Source organism: Polyodon spathula, chromosome 3 (assembly GCF_017654505.1).
Source record: "Polyodon spathula isolate WHYD16114869_AA chromosome 3, ASM1765450v1, whole genome shotgun sequence".
NCBI lineage: Eukaryota > Metazoa > Chordata > Actinopteri > Acipenseriformes > Polyodontidae > Polyodon > Polyodon spathula.
Window position 1 is genome coordinate 13,814,622 of NC_054536.1, and position 14,390 is coordinate 13,829,011.

At 38.2% G+C, this 14,390-nt stretch overlaps 1 protein-coding gene across 1 annotated transcript in view; it reads right to left on the reverse strand.

Annotated features, from left to right (window-relative positions):
• LOC121312743 (cadherin-12-like) overlaps positions 1-14,390 on the reverse strand; it is a 105,577-nt gene that overhangs the window by 51,917 nt on the left and 39,270 nt on the right. Inside the window, exon 2 of the mRNA XM_041244471.1 lies at positions 6,229-6,601. Coding sequence (XP_041100405.1) covers positions 6,229-6,462 — 234 coding nt within the window. The 5' untranslated portion in view covers positions 6,463-6,601. The remainder of the gene's footprint in view (positions 1-6,228; positions 6,602-14,390) is intronic.

Consider the following 14,390-nt stretch of genomic DNA (forward strand, 5'->3'; position numbering starts at 1 on the left):
CATTAAACCAGGTTTAACAAGTAGAATTCGAATGCACTACTATATATTTCCAACTCATAACCCTCATTGCTAATTGCAAATTAGCTCCGCCCGCTTTGTGCTTTCACATGTTTTGATTGGCTCTTGTAATGCTAATTAGGAAATATGCAAATTTCAGCATTACAAGAGCCAATTAAATCATGTGAAAGCACAAAGTGGGCAGAGTTAATTTGCATACAAATGCCAGATTTGGCTGGCCTGTTAAATATTTAGCTTAATGTTAAATCTCGTTAAGAGATTTAAGATTTAGTTAAATATTTAGCTAAATGTTAAATCTTGCCAAAACAAATAGACACACAGACAAACCGTGGACGAACAGAACACAAGTACTGTGCTGGCACTTCCAGCACGCAATAGCAATTGTAAATCTCCTCTCTCTCACCCTTTCACCCTTTCACACACCGAACACTCAACCCTGAGTGAGTGAAAACATGTAGCTTTTATGCAGCTGTACCGAGACTCGATTGCTAATCAATCATTCAACTGGAGTCTCGGTACAACTGCACATGAATTAATTTAGTGCAATTCACATATTATTAATGCTCACATATTATTATATTTTACCTGCACGTGAAGTGCTGTGCAATCCTTGTGCCTAAATACAAATGTATACATTTTAAATCCCTCGTGCTACAGAGACCCATTTATAACCCGTGTACCAATGACTATACACCAACATTAACACACAACAGGAAACATATAACACACAAATACACACCGGGGTGGGTCACATTGCCTCAATGGCTGCCTCCCCCCTTAAAATCCCCAATCTCGCTCAAAGTCCCGGGCTAAGAACAGGAACTTTAAGGGGTTTATGGGCTGCAATGTTGCCAGTAGCCAGGCTGCTACTGGCAATGCTGTCAGCAGACGTGCCGCCAGCAGAGCAAGTCTCTCCTCCCGCTGTACCACTGGCAGCGGAAATGCTGCCAATGGTGAGGCTGTCAGACATGCTGACACCCCCCCCCCCCTTCTTCGTAGTCGGCAGCTCCCTCTCATGGGGCTCCGGCCACAGTACTTCCTGCAGCAAAAATGTTGCCGCAAGAGCAGGTCTCCTGCCCTCCTCCAAGATCTCCGGCAGTGATACTGCTGCTGGGGTTGGTGGTCTCCGGACCTCCTCCCCCCTCTTTACAACCAGCAGCTCCCTAGCTGACAGTGGAAAGGCTGTCAGCTTACCGACTGGCAGTAGAGCCATTAATGTCTTCCGGTCTGGCTCCTCCAATCCCATCACATCCCCAGAGCTGGCAGACCCCTGGCAAAGCAATTCCGGCGACCCCAGGTGATGCAGAGCATCAGGCAACTCCAGGTGATGCAGAGCAGCAGGCAACTCCAGGTGATGCAGAGCAGCAGGCAACCCCAGGCGATGCAGAGCAGCAGGCAACCCCAGGCGATGCAGAGCAGCAGGCAACCCCAGGTGATGTAGAGCAGCAGGCAACCCCAGGCCATACAGAGCAGGCATCCTTAGGTGGAGCGAAGCAGGCATCCTTAGGTACTGCGAGGCAGGCATCCTTAAGTGATGTCGTGTAGACATCCTCGAGCGATGATGTGAAGGCATCCTTGGGGAGTGTCGTGCAGGTGAAGGTGGCAGAGGCAGCTCCTGCTGCTCTGCTCCTGCTGGTGATGGTGGTTTAGGCATAGGCATCTCCTGCTGCTCTGCTTCTGCCAGTGAAGGTGATGGAGGCAAAGGCAGCTCCCGCTGTTTTGCTTCTGGTGGTGGAAGTGGTGGAGGTGGGAGCAGCGTGTAGTCTCCTGGCAACGAAGATGGGAGCAGCGTGAAGTCTCCTGGTGACTTCAATACGCCATGCTTTTGCCATCCTGAAGTAGTACAGACTGTTGCACACAACGGCAGCGTCATCACGTCTACACAACGTTAATGCGCCCTGATGATTATGCATGTTGTTGCGTTACTTGCTCATAGTAGGTAGTTACGGAAAGGAACATGTGAAAAGCAGTAGTGGTCATTTCGTCGCATTTTATAAATCATTTTTGCAGTCTATCTGAAGTAGGGATGTCAAAAGACAAAGCACAAATTATCCCTAGATTCATGATGAAAAGAGATTAACAATTAATATTATGAAATAAATGTATGTTTAACTATTTCAAATCATTCATAAATGTGTATTTGTTATAAGACAAAAAGAAACTTAACAATCCAAATTGTTATTACATTTATTCATATTCTCAAAGGAAGAAGAATAAAGGTTAGGCTTCATAGTTAAAAACATATGTATAAAGTAGAAACAAAATAAAACATTCAAGGAAAAGTTACGCATTTTTAAATGTTCATAATTGAATACTTGATGTGCTCTCTGGTCTTAGCGTTCTGCATTAGTGAAGCAGTCTTTAGTAGTTCAGTTTGGTTCAGTCAAACATTACGTATACATGCGCTAGCTTCCAAGTTGCTAAGTACTCATGTACAATGTTCCAGCATCTAGTTGAATAGACACTCATTACGTATTGTGACAATATCAATAGCATGGCTTCAGTTCAGTTTCTTGTAAACACACAATATAAGTTTGATACTTATTCTGTTGGTGAGATGATTAAAACAAAGTCTTCTTAACATGGTCATCCTCTCTGTGGAAGTTAGTTGTGCAGCAGCGCAGTGCAGTATCTCCATGAAGTCTATAGGCAAAAGCTTTCGTCGTTCCGGAGGGAGCCCATCCTCACTGTGACAGCTTTGAAGATGACATCATTGCAACTTCATTGAAGAACTTCGGAGTTTGATGAGTTGAGAGCGATGAGATGTTTTGAAGAAAGAGCGAATCCAGAGATTGAATATCCTTGTTTTGAGTTTAAATAACACAATGTATAGGCATTCCCTTGTACTGTAAACAAGTCCTTGTCGGTCCTTCCATTGGTTCTCAGTATTTGATAGACAGTTTGGTGTCACACAAAAAGGTCTGTTAGAAATGAAATGTATCCACCTATTTCATTATCAAATTATCATTTAAACCTCCTATTCAATATAACTAGCTTTGAAGTAGATGTGGTTAAGAATGTTCTGGAATCTGTGTTAACAACCCAATCACCGCAGCTTGTCACACAGACAACAGTGTGAATTAAATATGCAGGAAATGCTTATATTAAAATTACTTTAACCATGAATTTCCTTGACACACAATTCAACATGGATAAGGTAAGAATGATTAAACCTTTTTTTATTATTATCACTATATGCACAAACTGATTTAATTTAATTAGTATAATAGTTTTTAAACCTTTACTAGCAATATTGCACAGTAATATAGAGATCCACATGTATAACTGCAGTAGTTTATTTTTTACCCTTTCATAACGTTGATGAATCGATGCATTGGCTTTTTTGGAAAACGATATATCGATGGTGAAAAAGTAGGCATCGCCCCAGCCTTAAGCTGATGTATACTTCACAAGAGATCAAACAGGCAAAGGGATATCTAAAAGTTAACTTAAGACAACTTAAAAACTGGAACTTTCATTGAAAAATTTATAAAATATCCCATTGTAACTTTCACGGACCATTAAGTCTCTGTCAGGGATAAAGAATTGCTTTTCAAGCAATGTAGCAGGAACTATATTAGATCTGATCAGTGGTTTTTGATAAATCTGAAGAATGCAGGCAATGTTCTGTTTTCTAAAACTTTTTGAAAGAAGGTGTAATATGGGCAAATGCAGGTGTGTCAAACATGTAATGCTGAATATTACTAAGGCACTGCACAATAAAAAGAATGAGGACATATTCAATGTCTTTTTGCAGACTAAATAGGTGTCAAAGACAAAGGCATAGTAATATTCAATGAATCTCAAATCACTATATGAACAGATCAGGAACTAAAATATTAGAGGTGTTGTAATAATACAAATTGTCAAACAAATACCTTGTAGAAGTACAGGAAGATGGACAAGACCACCTCAGCATTTCACATTAAAAGATGTTTTGTTGATGGACAAATTAGTACTAAAGAGTTGAAATGGTCTCATCAGCATCACCAGTTAGAATTTGAAAACATTAATAAGAACAGTATCACAATCAACCACAAATCCTGGAGAATGTACTGTATACAGCAGCCTTTATGTACACTATATTTATATAACCGTGTCCCTTTGAAAATATTTATTGCATTATAACATATTTGTTGTAATGCAGCCCTATAAAATTTCAACAATGGTTACTGGACTAAAAATGTTTTAGTAAAACTTAACACAAGTTGTAGGATAACTACCTGACTGCATGCATAAGAGTAGACAGGGAACTTGTCAATAACTGATTTTCAACTATTTGCTCCAGTCTTCCCCAAAAAATTGTCATGCAGTTTTTAGTATGATGCAATGGGTTTACATGTAGTTCTGATTTTAGCCCCTTTATGATGATATAATTGGGTTATGTAGTAACCCAATTGCTGCTGTTAATTTAAGCTCCGTGGTATTTTCACAATGGACAAGATTTGTACAGCAGTCAGATGACTATTGTCTACCCAATGCATTAACCCTGTGCTGTATCACCATTTCATGACAAGTGCATGGTAATATCATAATTTAAGACTGCATATACTGTAAATATAGTCACCACCTGATACTACTTTAAAGGCATTTAAATGTCGTATTAGAATTGTCAATGATTTCTAGTTATGCCTCAATATACAAGCAATAACATATGTGTAGTTCAGCTGTTTCTGTAAGATTTTAGTTATAGAAGCAAGCTGGACTGTGATGAGTCAAAGGGATTTCGGTCTGTGATTCAGCCTCCCGACAGTAGATGGCATCAAACCAACTCGGGACTTCCCTTACCAAGATCTCGTGACCATGGCAAAAGTCATCTTTTGAGGGGCGGCACCTTGGTGAGGGGCGGAAGTGCGAGTATGTAAATTCCAGCCACTGGAGTGAAGTGAAGGATAAGGACACGTGTCAGTCGGGGATTGGTGTTCCACTGACTACAGAGGCGGGACATTACATACTAAAGGGAACGTACTACTGTGTTCGGGGTTGGTCCGAAAGTAAAATAGGAGGAGTAACGGGTGGGGGGAGAGACTAGTTTGGTGCAGAGGGATTTTTTAAAAAAAAATTAACACTAACATTTCTTTTGTCTTTTTTGTTTATGTATGGTTTGCCACGAAGACGATTAAAGACGAGTTATCACGATCTGTTTTGGATTTCACCCCTGCACGCCTTCCCTCACACCATTTTGTTTTCTTTTGTTATTTAATTATTTTGTTGTGTATAGATAATAAAAATAAATTATTTTATTTCTGTACACATAAATTACTGTCTGGACATTCCATTTAATACACTCTCGCCTCACATGGACATACCAAAACAGACTGAATAAACTGCTCCTCTGGTAAAAAAAAAAAAAGATCAGGTAAAATATACCGTACCTTCTACAAACTGCACAGGAGTCTAAGCATACTGTGAGTTTGTATTGACATTACAGCACCACTGAAATCAAATTTGAATTACAGTATAAATTTGTGTTAAGTGATTTCATATTATAAGAAGTAATTTACCATAAGCTCTGTTGAGAGTCATAAAAAATACATTTTGTATGAATTTCAATATTGAAAAATGTAAACTTTTACTATATGAATATATTGAAGTCCTTAAATTGTACTAGTCCGATGGATGCAGGTTTTTATACTCTTATCAACTCAGACACCAGTCACTATGTCAAGGATTTGGAGAGTTGCTATGCAGTAGTGTGTTCCTGATTGTAAGCAGAAAGGCCAAAGCATGGTTTTAACTAACTGGCAACGGGTGCACTAAAGAATGTCAAACTTGTGCCACATACATTTCTTGTCATATCATTTATGTGCTGCATGCACTCTGGGAGTACCTTCAAGTTTGACACTGACTTTATTTTTTTTATATTTCAAAAGCACTTTGTATTTTATACTGCTTTTTTGTTGTTGTTGTTTTCAAAATATAATACTTTTGTAGCAATACATCTAATACCAATAGAACAGCAAAGTGGTGCAAGACTTGCACATTTGTTTTAAAGATGCGTAGACTGTGTGCAAAAATATCTCACTACTGTTTAATAATGTCAGATTTTGTATTAAGATGTGAATTGCACTGGTATCATTTTGTGTTTTGGGTAAAACAAGCTTAAACAAAAATAGGTTTGGTAAGAAAGATTTACCAAAAAATAATGCTACCACTTGTTTAAGGATGAATTTCAGGTGTTTGAGAAATCAGTAGACAAACAGATTTTACCTTGCCAACATATTGAGGGTCCGACCCCATATACTCCTCCAAGACAAAGAACTGGTTCCACACCCAGCCACGTTTAACTCGTTGAAAACTTGGTTGTGCATTTCTCAGTAGCCCCACAATGCCCCCGGGATGTTCCTTTCCCAGTTTTCTATGTGGTGGCGACTGCAGGGGTGTCAAGAGACCTTTGTCAAACAGGAACCAAAGAAACAACAACAAGCAGTTCCTTGTAAGCATTGGCAATCTGTTCAGTACAGGATGGTGTAAACTCCAAAAGATGTAAGTGAATTTGACAGCAACCAGAGAGGTGAAAAACTTGACTCTGTGGAGCTCCTCCAGCAATGTGTTCTGTTCAAATCTCTTTCCTGTATGGTACCTGAAGTGGAAAAAAGATATAACAGTTACATTTTGTTTACTTTGCTTTTCATTTTGAAATGATACCAATACTATGTTTGAGTAGTAAGCATAGTTAAACATTTTCTTAACACCCTTAGAATGAAAAGGGCCCTGTTCCTACATATTGTGTATCGGCTACTATTACTTTAAAAAAAAAAAAAAAAATGTATGGTTGGTAAAGTAAAAGCATAGTGAAAGAATGGTAAAGTTAAAGCAAGCCAGTAAATAATGCATTGTATTGTATTTTAAAACAATGCAATTTATAGTAAATGTATAGCATTGTAAAATGATATGAAAAATGTAACAGTGTAAAACACTTTTGCAAGGGAACTTGTAGTTTGCTGGTACATTTCCATCATTCAGTAAACCAATATATATCAGTATGCAAATCTTGTTTGACTATTCCTGCAGTTTTAATTGACATGATAATAACTGACTTGCAGCTCTCTACAACCCCTACAAGATATTTATGACATACACACATACAAATGTATTAGTGGATTAACACATAGTGTTAGTGCTAGTGCAGTGTCAAAAACTTCTGACCTCTTGAGTTTGTGCTCAGGGTATTCTATGACTATATTATGGAAAGCACTGTTCAAGGTGTGATTTTGTGACTCAAAGTTTACCTATTATAGTGTGTAATAAAACTGCTTAACGGGATTGGCTAGTTCATTGACAGAGGAATGTTTAAATATATCCAGCTCAAATACCATTCTATTGTATCTATTTATAAAATAAAAAATAAAAAAAACATAGATTTTATATTACAAAAGGTTTAGAACATACACAGCACACCAATCAAGTACATTAACATAACTAACTTAAAAAGAAAGAACTGTATTTATAAAGGTTCTTCTTAGACTGATTGTTGGAGACAAAATCTTAACCCTCTTTTTTTCTTCTGTAACGTGTGACGTATAAGCCTGCCATGTTTTAATACCTGTTCCCATGAGGAGCTGAATACAAAACAGCAACATGGACACTTGTCTTATTGACATACATTACGTAAGGTGGAAGACAGTCAATGGGATGTAAAATAATGTGCTTTCACTATCAATTTAATTTCTCATATTGCTGAGAATGCTTCTGAGACACTGAGAAATACTAATCATTGACAGCAAGTTTGTCATTGTATTCATTTAGTTTATTTTAGTATTTCTGATATTTGTACACAAAAACTGTTTTAACCTTATATGTTTATTATTATTATTATTATTATTATTATTATTATTATTATTATTACAAGTTGGTCCAAAATTAGCTTGACATTTAATTTTAATTCATCATCTAAATTAGTTTCCCAACCCACAAAACAAGACTCCTAATTTTGAATCAGTATTCAAGATCATCCACCTACTGAAAAACACTATTAAAACAAAGTTTTGCTGAGTATATGGCTAGGGCTACTCCACTAATGAAGGAAGTTCCGTTGACACACTTCTCACTATACTTCTGGGATTTCTGAATCCCTAAACTAATCCCTACTAATACTAATAAAAAAGAAAAAGAAACAAATCCCGGTTCCACACACAATGGTTGGAAATGTTTTGTTTCTTTTACCAAACACAGGTTTGTTGTTCAGGTAGTGTGGACTGTTCTGGTCCTTTGGTTTTTCAGCAACGTTAAGGTGTGTCACCTGACTCATTTTATTGTGGGAGATGTCCACCAGCCAGTCAAGAACCACAGCCATCCAATCCTCAGCTGCGATTCCCTGTAAACAAACTTGGCTGGTAGCGCCTCAGGCAAAGCATCTGGCTCTCTAATAACTATTTACACAAAGCCCCTCAACCAATATAAACAAGACACAAAAACACATTTTCATATGCTGGGCCTCAGCCCTGCTGCACTTGGATATTAGAATTGAGTTGGTAAAGAAAGCTGTGGAAGATGCTAAGGCTGTCCTTCGAATCGTGATATTATGGGCAAGTTCAGCATGGAAGAGGGGGTCTTGGTCTCAGTTCAGCTCCTCCTACATGGCACAAGGCAACCTCAGCTCAACGGAGGAAGCTGGTAGTCAATGAGGTGCAAAAGCAGGAAGAGAGAATCAGGTGTGTAAAGGCTATTTCCCAGGCCAAGCAGGGAGAATGGATGAGATGGGAAAGTGTGGCACAACGCAAGATTGGCTGGCAAGACCTGTGGACAGTGGAACAGAGCAGGATCAGTTTCCTCATCAGATCAACATATGATGTTCTCCCATCACCACAGAACCTAAACCTCTGGATGGGTGAGGATTTCTCATGTCCTTTGTGTTCATCACCTGCAACATTGAGGCACATTTTGATAAGATGTAAGGTATGGCTTAGCCAAGGACTGTTTACTTGGCACCATGAACAGCTGCTGTGGTGTTTGGCCTTAGCATTGGAAGACAAGTGTAACCTGACCAATAAGTTGCCACCAGTTCCTTCAAAGCATTGCACACAAAAGACAATATTTCTCCATCCAGGAGAGCAATCACCAAGAAAAGGTGTTAAAAGCAAGCCTCGCCCACGACAACCGGAAGCTGCTAGAGACTGGAAGATGCTGGCAGATGTTGGTCAAAGGCTTATTTTTCCACTTGAGATTGCCACCACTATCCTTCGACCAGACATTGTCTTGTGGTCTGGGTCAGCACGCCTTGTTCATCTGGTAGAGTTAACAGTGCCATGGGAAGGTGCTGTGGATGAGGCATATGTGAGGAAGAAACTTCGGCCATTGTGTGTGCTGATGCGCTGGGGAGGCAAAATAAGCTGATCCCTGGAGCCAGCATTACACTTCTGCCATCAACACCAGACAAAAGGATATCTACTTCAACAGATGGAAAGAAACGCAAATGGATGGAAATGCAGATGGATCACATTAGTTTACTGTAAGGCCACATCTTAGTTGGTGTTTATCTTAACGAGAGCCGAGTTCAAATCAGCATGAAGTTTTTAACATCTACTCTCATGTAATGGAAATCTTAACACAACATAAGCACTAGTAAAAGAACCAGGTTAACAAAGGCCACATCTGTATGGTATGTAAGTTTGTCCTCAGTATGGAAGTTGACAGACTTTTAAAAGACACATAGGTTACAATGTAATTTTGCAATATAATTTTCATCTAGATATAGATGGTTTTAAGATAACAACTAAATAGGTATATCATTTTTTATATTATTATTGACAAAAAAGTAAGCCTGGAAGTGTAAATTGGAAATATTAAAATAATGCTGGAAGTTTTTCATTAATCTTTCAAACCCTACACAGTGTGAAGTGTGGTTGGTTGGTTTTGCCCAGAGACATAAGTGAAGCTAATCCCATTGGTTCTCAAATGAACAGAGATGAGGGTATTGGATAAATATGTGTGACAGATGTACCTAAACATCTAGTTATATGCAATTATGTATACATGTATTTATTTTCTTAGAAGATCTGATATTAACAAGATGTCAGTGTCACTACTCTGAAAATGTACAGTATATTAACCCTTTGTGGTCCTATCTCGGACCAGGTCCGATATTACAATTTTCCATTTCCACTGTACAACATCATCAAAAATTCATAAACTCAGGCCTCTAGTTGTTTTATCACTGGAAAAAGCTGGGAAAACCTTTCAATGGCCGAGTGAGACCGCTCGGAGCTGAATGAAGCCGAAAACAAGGTGTATCTGATCGCCCCATGCACCACAGAAATATCATGGACATAAACAAAGGAGACAGCTGCTTCTGCTTCAGCGCTCAAAGAATATCATGGACATTTTAAGAGCTTTTTAAGGCGTTATAGTAATAAAATAATGACTTGTATCACATTATTGAGGAGTTTGTTGATAAAACGAGAAGATCAGGAGAGGATCTACCTATGTACATCTATAAAGAGGTATGTGAAAAATACAGTGAACAAGGGTTGGGCTTGGCTGGGGATACAGTACTGAATATCCTTTTTTGATTCAGTGCCTTTTAAACCTGTTTTACTCTGAAAAAAATTATTTTAAACAGCAGGTGTAAAATAAACAGCGCGTGTGAAAATAAATTGGACCCGACGTACCTGACAAGCGCTGAATAAATGGGCCGCAAAGGGTTAAAAATACAGTATGCTTTACTTTTTTATAGACACATGAATAATGCATATAAAACAAGTGGTGAGAGATTTAACTTGGACTAACATTTTCCTATTCAATGCTGCCGAGTAAATTTCAGTTTAGAACCTGTCATCGCATGCTGCTTTCCAACTCGGCTTCACATGACTGGGCTTGGCGGCCCACCGGTCCACATGACCATTTGTGGCACGTCGGCCATGGCCAAAATTTCCTCCGGATAACTTTAGCAAAAGCATTTGCAATAACTAATAGCCATTAGTATCACGTAAGTTCCTTTGAACAACATTACCGATTCCAAAAAAATATTCAAACCAATTATGTGACTAACTGATTAATCTCGGACAATAGTATCCACACATATAGGTGTAATGAGTGATTTATTTGTGTACACTTTTAAAATAATGGTTTGCAAAAACAAAGGTTTCACGCAAATGCTATTCCAGGGTGGTACACATGATATTAGGCCAACATGATATTAATTGGTTACATTTCCCCATTTACTATGTGTAAATTATATAGAGTAAGGCTATTCTTACTCATTATAGGATGAACTTTCAGTAGACATAGTTTGAATAACTCTAATGTCCATTAGAACTACAGGTGGTTTTGACAAAACATTTTGACACCTTTACCAATCTGTATTAAAACCATATCCAGTACTTTAACTGATTTATGAAATACAATATCCAAATCATATACAGTGTTATGTGGGGAGATCAGCATTGTGTTGACTCTTCACACACAATCTATAGAAAACGATTCTCATAATTAGTCAGAATAACTAACTGTGTATTGCAACTAACTGTGGTAGATCATACTCATGACAGCAGCTCATCAGCACACCAGTCAGTATACCTTATCACTGTGTTCCCAAAGGAGAATTAGGTTATGTAACATCTTTAACATGTGAAGTACTTTACTCCTTAAAATGTCTAGAATCAGTCTAGCTACATTGCAAACCACCAGGCTAAGAAAGTTTCCAAACTTTCCTGAACTTATTTGCTCATTAAGAGAACTCAATTTCTAAGACAGCATCCATGTGACATGTCATCGTCATAACGCCTCTAGCAATGAAAGCTTTCATGCTTTCGGGAACAAATTGCTTGCTCACCAAGAGAAATAAATCTCCACTGAGAATTAAGTATTCATTGTATGCCATTCATACCTGCACACATCAGTCATAACCAAACCATCGAGAATATCAGTTGTACAATGATAGGATACTTATCATTAAAGCATCCTTCACAAACACCTCTGCATTGTTCAGTATATTACATTCAATAATTTATTCACACACATATCGTATATATATATATATATATATATATATATATATATATATATATATATATATATATATATATATATATATATATATATATATATAACTATATTATTTTTTTAATATTGGAATTAGTTGAATTCCTACAAACTATTTTAGTCCAGCCTTACCAAACTGATTACTCAGTTTTGAGGTAACCAACAAAAATAAATGCTTCAGAAGTAAAACTTGTAAGTCCCACAGGGAATTCTGTCTCCCAGCAGTTCCCTTCCCCCCTCCTTTCTCAGTTGACTGGCCAAGCGTCAGCGGGGCGCGTTGCTGCCTGGCTATTGTAACCTGATTCACATCTACCTCGGCCAGGAGAGAGAGAACTGTTTCAAAGCTTGTCCCGGCCGCACCCAGGTCAGACTGACTGGCTGCCGACTCTTGTGGGATCTGTTCATGCTTGTCCCATGTTTCAATTTTACCTGGGGACTTTTGTCTCAATTTATTGCAGCAATTACTCCTGTTGTGGAGATATGATCGCACTAAACTTGAGGGAGGTGCCCCTCTTACTCTGTGGGTTGCTAACATAGGGTCCTCCCTCTTGGCTGCAATTCTTCTGTACAGCTAGCACATGACCTTAGGCCCAGCTTGTGATGCGGAAGAGATACAATTTTTCAAGCTCTGTATTTTTTGGCATAAACTGCAGGGCAAAATTCAAATATTTAATGTAAGTTGCTACTTTACAATGTGGATTTGAGGGAACAAACGTTTCAATGTTTCTAGCCAATTCTCTCACTTGTTGCCAATCTAAGCTCAGATCCCCTTCTCTATGAGAGGTAGTCTGAACAGCGAGGGGAAGAATGTATGGGCAGAACTCAATTTCGCCGCAGTCTGTCATGCAGCTGCAATGATCTTGTCTCCCAGGCTGAGAGCGAGAGATCCCCATTTACTGGGAATGAAGGGTTTTGATTGAGAGATGCCGCAAGGCAGGGAGATTGAAAATCAGCCCCCTTTCTTGTATGTTTTTGACCACAGCGGGTCAGTCTGTTTTGATCAAAGAGTCACGAAACGTGGGACCAATAGGTTTCGTTCGACTAGGGCTTTTGATGAGAGGAGAAGTTAGTGTCATGTGTCATGTGTTACGCAAAACGTCTGTGTTCAATCACAGTACAAAGTACATGGTGCGTTTTAAACACAAGGTTGAGATACCAATAAAAATTTATGGTCAAAGCTAGTTTTATTGAAAGTTAAAACTGAGCCGAGAGAGAATTTTTGCTCGGCGACTAAGCCTGAATTACCACCTGCTGATTCGGACAAATAAAGTTGGGTTGCAGTGTTAGTTCAACCAAAGGTCATTTTCACTAGAAGTAAATTTGATCTTTCATTAAACTTCTTGAGAGTAAACTGCTAAACTGCTAGAGGATTTACATCGTCCTATCGAATGCAATGGATCTATACCACAAACCAATTACAATGGTGTTGGTTGTAGCTTAAATGAACAGTCGAATATACCAGCGTGCATGGATACTTCTGAGACCTAATTGTAAATGGATTAAGTGTTTAAATTCACAAAAAATGGTTTCGTATTGTTATTTTAGCAGTATAGCAAAATAATTTTGCGTTTAGGACGAACGTGCAACCAAAATTGCACGTTCTGATTTAATGTGACAGCAATTCAACGCCTGTGTCAAGTTGCGGAAATCCAGTAATATCTTATGATCATCCCAGTAGGGCCTCCAAAATTTGAGTGAAGGTTAAATATACAATTTTACTCTGATTCAGCGAGTGTAGCTTAGTCCCTCCAGTTTTAGTCGCTTACTCAAGGTAGTATTAAATGTAAGAAAATGAGCAGACACATCATATTTAAGTTGGATCAGGATATTGACTCGGAATATTCCTTGTACAATAAGAGTGGATAGTTATCACTACATTTTATTTATGAAAATAGGTGATTTAAAAGAGTATAACGGGGTTCCTTTTTAATCTCAATCTCTAAGAAACTAAACACACTTGCTCTATTGTTCAAGTGGTTGTGTTGTACATTGAGTCCAGTGACTATTGTACTATACAGTATATTTAATGTTGTGGAGTATGTGAGTAATGATATGTACAATTAATATGATTATAATTAATACCGATATGTGTGTTCACAGATGAAAAGTTTATCTTTGAAAGTTTTCAATGGGTAAAGGTCAGCAACATAACAAAAATGCACAAGAATTTTCACGTGTTACTTAAGAAGGAATCCAAGTAAGGCTTCTAATTTAGGTTATAAGGTCATAGATTTAATCGTTATAAGTCAAAGTGTTACATCTAAATAAAATAAATGCTACAACTGCCAGATGATTTGAGTATTATACAACGGTTGGAGTTAACTAATATATAAGTTACTTGGGTCTTTACCCCGTTACTAGTTGAATTTTCCTACTTTATTCCTAGAACA